At 26.0% G+C, this 9,029-nt stretch overlaps 1 protein-coding gene across 1 annotated transcript; it reads right to left on the reverse strand.

Annotated features, from left to right (window-relative positions):
- Positions 1-2,079: 2,079 nt before the first annotated feature.
- Positions 2,080-8,232, reverse strand: LOC122505683. The gene is made up of 9 exons (XM_043617464.1): positions 8,137-8,232; positions 4,241-4,506; positions 3,927-4,157; positions 3,542-3,643; positions 3,228-3,386; positions 3,041-3,145; positions 2,737-2,963; positions 2,400-2,568; positions 2,080-2,298 (listed from the first exon to the last, which is right to left on the reverse strand). The coding sequence occupies exons 2-6, from the start codon at positions 4,500-4,502 to the stop codon at positions 3,054-3,056; spliced, it is 846 nt and encodes a 281-aa protein (XP_043473399.1). The 5' UTR covers positions 4,503-4,506; positions 8,137-8,232; the 3' UTR covers positions 2,080-2,298; positions 2,400-2,568; positions 2,737-2,963; positions 3,041-3,053.
- Between the last annotated feature and the right edge of the window lie 797 nt (positions 8,233-9,029).

A 9,029-nucleotide genomic window follows, 5' to 3' on the forward strand; every position in this document is an offset into this window, starting at 1 on the left:
TACATTTGTTAATTTTCTAAAATGTTTGTTACAAAATGCTAATTTTTGAGAATCAAAGGAAATAAAGAATAGTATAATAATATTAATAATTTTTTAGATTAACAAAAATATTTTTGAATTATTTGAGAAATAAAAAATAATATTATTAAATCAAAAAAAAAATAAAAACAAAATAAAGAAATGTAATATTATCTATCAAAACATATAAAAAACAAAAGCATAAATTTTGTTAAAAAATTGTTATTTTATATTTTATTTCTATTTTCTATCAAAACGAATAAAAAACAAAAGAATAACCATGACTATCTTCAGGTGTGGACAGACTGGACAGAATGAATTAGGCCTAGAATGAATACGACGATTATTAAGTTGAGTCTCCAATGCCCGGGTAGCAATTGTAGTCTGGATCAGGTCTGGAACTGATCCGGTATGATCTGTGCCAGATCTGGTAACCACGTCTGGACCAAAGCAGGTTTGAAACGCGGAACGTGTATGGACCGTGTAAATAACCAGATTTGCTTTTTCTAGTGGTAATGAGTTACCGACCGGTTTTTTTACTGGTGGTAATAGGTTACCGACCGGGTTTCTCCATCGGTAAACTTTGTTATGAATTAAGAAGGAAGATTTTCAATTAAAATAAAAAACATTTTAAAAACTTTTTTTTAATAAATATATTTATTTATACCTTATAAAAGAATACATATATTTTTTCATATATTTATAATTATATTAAAACTATTGCTTACGCTAAGTTTATTACTAAAATATATATATTTTTTTAAGAAAGCTAACTAATAATATAAATCTTTATAAATGCTTTCTAAATTTGAAATATTAATGAGTGTCTGATTTGTCATTAAAATATTAATCATTCATACGATGGTAATATTACTATTTAATGCTGAAACTCCCATTCATAAATCAGCACCCAATTAATATTGAAATAATAATAAATGTAAATATAATGTAAGAAAAAAATGACTAGAATAATTAATTTAATTTATATTTAGGATATATTGAAAAAAATAATTTTTTTGCTAACTTATTCAATTACTTAAATCTCCTTTGCTAATTAACATCCACAGTATATTTTTTGATTAAATCAGTAATTTTTCAAAAAATAACTGATTCATTAATGAAAATTATTCAGTTACATTTGTACTGACTGAATTAGTAAAAATTTTACTAATTTAAATATAAAGAGATTAGAAAAATTCCACGTGAAGTGATATATTTTATTTTTTTATAGTTCATTTTAAAATATTTTTGTGTACTCTTGAAATTCTAAAAATATATTTTTTTAAATTAATTTTTTGACCTCTCTTTATTTGAAAAGGAAACCTTATTTTTCAATTTTTCAAAACTATTTAATTTTATATCCTTTAATTATTTTTACTTGAAAGCTGTGGTTTTTACCATTAAAATAGATTAAGAATGAAAATGAGACAACAATATACGTTCAAGAAAATAAAGAAATACAATTTTTTTAACACTTTTTTTATTTTCTTGAAAATTTATATTGTTGTCATATTGTGTTAAAAAAATTTTTTTAGAAAATATTTCTGAAATCAAAGGTATACCAGAAATTCTTTAAAATTAACTATATAAAAATTAAAATCTGTCAAATTTATTCAGTTTTATATTAATTGTAATTTATCAATTTCGATTCAAACAGAAATTTACAGAATTAGTTTTTAAAAAAGTTTATATTGCCTTCAATATAAACTTTTTCAAAAACTAATTCTATACAATCCTTATTGTATTAGAGTCAGAATTCGTGAAATTTTCACAAAAAATAAAAAGAATTTTTTTTAAATCGAAATGTTGAAAAAACATTTTTATTTGGCCTTAGGAATGTGTCCACCAAAGAACAGACAAAAAAATTTTTTTTATAAAAAAAAATCTGCAATAACTTTTATAAAAAAAATTTTTTTGTCTGTTCTTTGGTGGACACATTCTTAAGGCCAAATAGAAATTTTTTTTTAACATTTCGATTTAAAAAAAATTCTTTTTATTTTTTGTGAAAATTTCATGAATTTTGACTCATTACTTTTATATACAACAAAAATGTGACAAAGTTTTAAGCCATATTCTTAGAAAATTAAAATTTTTACTACTTCATTTCACATGGAATTGCTCATCAGTTAATACATCAATTGGAGACATAATTAAATTCTTAAATGCACTAAACTTTTACAATTACTATCCTCTTTCTACTATCTTTCGCATAGCTAAAAATTGCAGAAAGGTGCACCATTACTTGATCTTCTGTTATTTTTAATTTCTGAGCAGCTACTTCTGAAAACAATAAGAAAAAAAGAGTATTTAAAAATGACATACAAACATATATGTACGAAAGATAAGAATAAGAATAGTAAACTAAAACTAAAAATTCTTACCTACTAAATATTTGCAAAATTTGAAGTCTTTAAATAGTTCTTTTCCTGGAACTTTTTTAGCTACAGTAAGACTTGATATTAAACTTCTGCTAAGAAATTTTCTTGTTAATGTTCCCAGCGTTCTGCGATGTTCTGCGTTAGAATTTAAATGAAAGTCCAAAGTTCCCTTCTGTGAATTAATGTTAATAGTTTAGAGAAATATTTTATTATATAAACATCCAATAATTTTCTTAAAAAGGAAGTCAGAAAAAAATAAAAGCTCCATATAAATTAATTGAGATTAAAGCTTTTTACTTAAGCCTTTTAATTATTAAATTTTTGCAATCTATATACTTACAAAGCGTTGACAGCATTCTTCGCTTGAGAGCTTAGAATCAATTTCGAGTAAATCATCCAAGTCCTGTAGTGGAAACTGAATATCAAAATCTGCTTCAAATGTTCCTTCTTTTGTATATTTTGAACTTTTTTCAGCTTCCATTGTAGCCCTCAGAAAACTAACTTCATTTTTAAGATCAACAACCATTCCTATGAGCATATTCATTTTTTCTAGAACTGCATTGTTAACTGTAAGAGATCATATTGAATTTTAATTTAATTTAATTTAAAAATGATTAATTAAATAGGACTCTGCGATAACTTACTTGTATTCTGTATTTAAGTTTCATCTATCGAAAGTGGTCTTTTATTAGATTTACCATCATTTAGATAAGCAAGTTTGGAATTTAATCTCATTTGCTTTTTTTTTACTGTAAATTTATAATGCTTTTATTATAGGTAAAAAGAAATTACACTTAATGCTTTTTCTTTTCGAAAAAGAAAAATACTTACTATTATTATTATTATTTAATGTTTTTACTATTTTTCGAGGTTGTATATCCTCCTCTTCACTGCTACCTACATAATGGTTTCCTTTTTTTTTTAAAACCGAAGAAAGATCATGTCTTCTTTTTTTTGGAAATGTCGGTACAGTATTATTTTCGTTCTCATCTAAAAGTATTCCATAATTAAATAGTGCTACTGTATATATCAAAATTAATTTATTTAACTATAAATGTATTGTGCTGCAATAAATTATCTTTACAAAAATTATATTTAATTTAATAATTATAAATTTTCTAATTTATAATTTATATTTTTATTACCATCAATTGTAGCAGAAAAGGACATTTTTCTTTTAAATTTGTTTATCTGCATTCGGGAAGGTGTATTAGAGATGTCATCTAAAAAGCCATCTTCTTGCTCATCTGGAATTATTTGTAAAACGTTGTATGTTTTTAAGTTAATCAAATTTTGTCTTAATCATATTACAAAATTTATTAATAAACATTTAATTATTACCTTAACAGCGTCCGGATATTCAGGATATCCTACGAATGTTCTAAGGGATATCCGGAAACTATTATAGCCGTAGAAGGTTCCAGGGATGTCCTGGAATATCTTAGGATATCCAAATTTCCAGATCTGACTTAAACGTCCGCAGGATATCCTAGAATACCCGTTGCTTTTAAGGTATGAATATTCTTTTACCTGCTACTGCAAGAGGATCAGACACTTTGTTCTCATTCCTTTCTAATACCATCTCATTTAAAGAGGGTGCCTTGAGAATATTATTTAGATTATCATCATATGGATTATAATCTTTAACTAATTGTTCAATTTGTTCTTTTTTTGAAATGTTGTCTATTTCTGCGTCGGTCGTGAACGCATATTCTTCCATGCGCAGAATATTTAGACGATCCACTGATTGTTCGTAAGAATCTGTAATGATAATGAAATGTTACTTTAAAATAATATAACGTGTTCTACTTTTTCAAAAATCTATTGTTATTTGGATAACTAACCTGCATGTCCAAGGATTTTTATGCAGTACTCTGGCCAATTCAGTGGTGCTTTTTGTTGCTTCCGAATCATGTCATAGAGTACATTCTTTGTTTCATCAGTGTATGGTTCAGGCATAAATTTTGAAACAAGTCTTTTCTTAACTTTATCGTATCTCATCCATTTAAATAGGGTGATGTCCACGGACCTTTTTTTCGGCTGTCTACCCACTTGAATAAATTGAATTAACTGAAATGGTTTTGCAGTTAATACTGTGCTAGCCATTCTGCTGTGAAAAAAAGCTATGATTAAAATAATTTTTGTATTTAGACTTACAATAGTGCTTTTAATTAATTAATTTAGAAAACTTATTCCTAAAAGGCAAAACATTTGAGCTCAATATTGTCTCAATATTGCAATAACTGGATATCCCAGGATATCATGAAAACATCTCGTAGATACTTTAGGGATGTCCTCGAGATATCTGATGGATAATATTAGGATATTCTAAAGATCGTTGAGTTGGATATCCTAGGGACATCCTAAGGATATCTGAAGATATTCATAAGATATCCCAAGGAAATTCCTAATATATTCGCAAAATATCCTTGCATTAATCCTAACATATCCTTATAGGGTATCATCACGATATTCATAAATTAATTCTACCCTCATAGCCCTGCGATACTTCAGGATATCCCTGGGACGTTCTAGAGATATTCATCTAATTTTGGCGGATCGGATATTTATGGACATTACCAGGATAACCAAACCGCCGCAAAAAATAGATATCCCCAAGATGTCCCAGCGATATCCTAGATATATGTGTTATGAGATTCAGAATGCACCTAGAAAGTTGCAGTTTTTTCCTAATTTTGCAATTTACTAAATCTTATATGGTTACAGATAAAGAATAAAAATTGAACTATTGTTTAAACAATTTTTATAAATTGTCCTATCTATGACATTCATTGTTCATTTGCACAGTTGTACTGGGTGCAAATTGATCATGTGTAATACCTTTGAAAAATTTGAAAACACTGTATTAATTTATAAAATTACAGTGAAAATTTAGTAAATAACAATTTGTTTAAAAATTGTTTAAACAATAGTTCAATTTTTATTCTTTATCTGTAATCATATAGAGTTTAGTAAATTGCAAAATTAGGAAAAAACTGCAACTTTCTAGGTGCTTTCTGGAAAAAGTTGGTAAATAACAACAACAATTTGTTTAAAAATTGTTTAATTGTTTATTTTGCCCTAAAACTCGATAATTTTTATTTTTTCCTAAATGTTAATTTTCCTATAGTATTTTACTTAAAAAATCACTAAGTAAAAGGATTTTGCAAAAAAACTTTATTATTCTTGTTGTTAATAATTGAAAATTTTTATTATTTTTTTTAAAAAATGAATTTCAGAAAAACTTGTCAACTGATTTCAATGATTCAACCGGCATTATTTTTGTCTGAAATCCAAATTACAAAAAAATTTTTTTGTTTGAAGATATTGGATTTTAATTAACAAAAAATTGTTTATTTATAAAAATTATTTAAATAACTACTTTACCCATACATTTTTATGTTGAAAAAATTTTATACTTATTCTTTAAACCTTTTTAAATAATATTTCGAAGAGAAAAAAATAGCACGCATTAAGAAGTAGGTAAAAAAATTATTTTTTAGAATTACAAACGAAATAATTCACCCGAAATACATTTATTCGCATGCGCCGCGAACAAAAGAATTTAAAGTATAATCCTCTAAAAGAAAATTATACTGCAACGCATGCGCATGTCTGTATTACGTGTGAATTATTTCGTTCGTACTTTTAAAAGATAATTTTTTCACCTATACTTCTTAATACGTTCCATTTTTTTTCTCTTGGGAATATTAGTGAAAAAGGTTTAAAAAATAAGTACAATTTTTATCAACTAAAAAATCCATGGTTATTTAAATAATTTTTTTGTTTATTAAAATTCAATATCTTTAAACAAAAAAATTTGTATTTGAAATTTGTATTTAAGACAAAAATAATGCCAGTTGAATCATTGAAATCGGTCAACAAGTTTTTCTGAAATTAATTTTTTTAAGAAAAAGTAATAAAAATTTGCAATTATTAATAACAAGAGTAATTTTTTTTATAAAATCCTTTTGCATAGTGATTTTTCATGTAAAATGCTACAGGAAAATTAACATTTAGGAAAAAATAAAAATTATCGAGTTTTAGGTGACACGTTTCAGAAATTCTTACTCAAGTATAAATTTAAATAGTATTAAAGTAGAACTTTTGTTTTTGCCAATCTAAAATTTTTGCAGAATGTTGTTTTAGGTCCTAAGTGCTTTCATTTTATGCATAACTAGTAGCCCGCCTTCGAGCTATAGTATTGACAAAACTATTACTCATCATGCTTTTGACTATATTCTAATGTTTTCTAAAACTTATAAATATAAAAAAGACAAGCATTAGTAGAGAGACCAAACAATAATCTTTGAAATTCATACTGGGTGCAATATAACTTTTTAACAGCTTATGGAAGGGAAGATACCTGACGGGCTGGGGTTTTCCCCAAAATTTTATTGGCACCAGTACAGAAAGTTTGTAAGATTCTATATCCTGTTCTACGAGTGAATAGGACTTTTGTAAAATACAATTTTAAAACTTTTTTCCACTCTTTAAAAAAAACTGCGCGTTGGAAAACATTCTTCTATAGAGCAGAGTATAAATATCCATATTTCTTGAAAATATTTACTATATAGAAAAACACTAAAAAAATGGTAGATTGTTTGATGTTTTTAATATATATTAATATTATATCAAATTTATAGATATTTCAATATTTATTTTAAAACAATTATTCTATTTTTTAATAAAATTTAATTTAGAAATCATTTAATAATTGAGTTGTCAAGTTTAATTCTTCGAAAATACTTTTTACTACTTTTTTAATATTAATAAATTATTGAGTACTAAGCCTGCTGCACTGCAAAAAGAAGCATCTTATTATAAGATGCTATTTTTGAAAAATTCGAGAATTTTTTGTTCAAATTTTAAAATGAAATTATTAAAAACTAATCATTATATTTCAGAATAAAAATTCAAACATTATTACAGTCTTACGACAATTAAAACTTTTAATGATTTTGATTTATTAATTTTTTAAAATTTAATTATTTCTAAAAATTCATATTGTCACGATTCTAATATTCAATTAAGAAGCCAGTAAAAAAACTCGCCGAGTGCCCGAACGCACGCTCTAATACCAGTCGGGGAGCAGTGAGCGCCTCTGGGATTATCACTTCTACTCGACTGGTATTAGAGCGTGCGTTTTCGCGCTAGGCGAGTTTTTCTCCCTGACTCCTTAATTATTATCTAATATTTTAACTGAAATTCAACTTTAAATCTATTTTTTCGCATTTCGCGTCGCGCGTTTTTCATTTTTTCTTTGCCATGTATTGATTTTAGCAAAATTTCGCCAAAAATGAGAACCAAAAATATTTTTATTAACAAAAAAATAGTTTTTAATAATTATTTTTTCAATTTGGGAAAGTTTGAAAATGAATTCTTTGTTTTAAAAATGAATTTATAACTGTTAAGAACACCATTTAAAAGAGTTTTTAATGGGACGACTTTCAGCTTTATTAATATGAATTTTTAGAATTAGGTGTGCGAGTTTAGGTTGCAACCTAAAAATAATAATAATTAGTAAATAATTAGTAATAATTAGTGCAAATAATTAGTTTTACATGTAAAACTAATTATTTGCAATAGGAATATTAGAGAAAAACTAAATAAAGTAATGATCACTGAATTGAATATGTAATTTATTCTACATATACGCTACGCACTTTTGTATTTTAAAGTGGAAGCTGCAGCAAGCTTAAAGTTTGCACGCACTTATATATACTTTTCTCACAATTACCTTGTTTTTAATGAATATTCCAAATAATCACACACTAAAAATCACAAGACACAAAATGTGGCAAATCTTTTAAGTTTTCAACACAGTGTTCTGTTCACGACGAATGCTTCGATTTAACTGGTAAATATAAGGGTATAGAGGATTCAGGTAAACAGGGGCGGTGCAATTATTACCTTTCGGAAATGTATAGAGAAGTGAGTTGCTGGAAAAGGAAATATTTAAGGCAAAGTAGGTAAGTAAAGTAAATCCGAATACATCACTCAACCACTATTATTAAAGTAGTAGTTAAAGTGTAACAGTTCAGCAGTGTAGTTCTCATGAAATCTTAGAAACGTTCAAGAGTGTTTAAAAGAGCAATGCTTAATACACGTACATCAAGCACTTATCGGGTTAGAAAGCATCGTACATTAGCTGAAATTAGAAATTTAATTTATTTAAACGATGGTATGTAATTTAAGCTAATAATTTATTATTAACGTTGCATATGTATAAAAATTATTTATTCTTAACTGTTTATTGTGCTTTATTATGCAGTTTGTAAGTCATCTTTAAATTTGACTAATTTAATAACTTAGCAAATTTACTAGCTTAGTTACTAACTAACCAACTTACTTACTCACTTAGATACTAAGTGAGTAAGCACTAATATTACACAATTATTAGAATAATTTAACAGAATGTCTACTGACAATATGACTTAAAATGTCCTGTACACATCCCAGCAAACACGTTACGTAAGTGTTACATAACAAATAAAGCACCTTGTTATGTCTCACTGTGACAATATTGTTATGTAACAACTACATAATGAGATAGTAACAATATTATATAACACTGTTACTGAATGGTGATATAATAGTTACATAATTTTTTCAAATAACTATTATATAACT

Source organism: Leptopilina heterotoma, unplaced genomic scaffold (genome assembly GCF_015476425.1).
Source record: "Leptopilina heterotoma isolate Lh14 unplaced genomic scaffold, ASM1547642v1 Lhet_362, whole genome shotgun sequence".
In the NCBI taxonomy this organism is placed as follows: domain Eukaryota; kingdom Metazoa; phylum Arthropoda; class Insecta; order Hymenoptera; family Figitidae; genus Leptopilina; species Leptopilina heterotoma.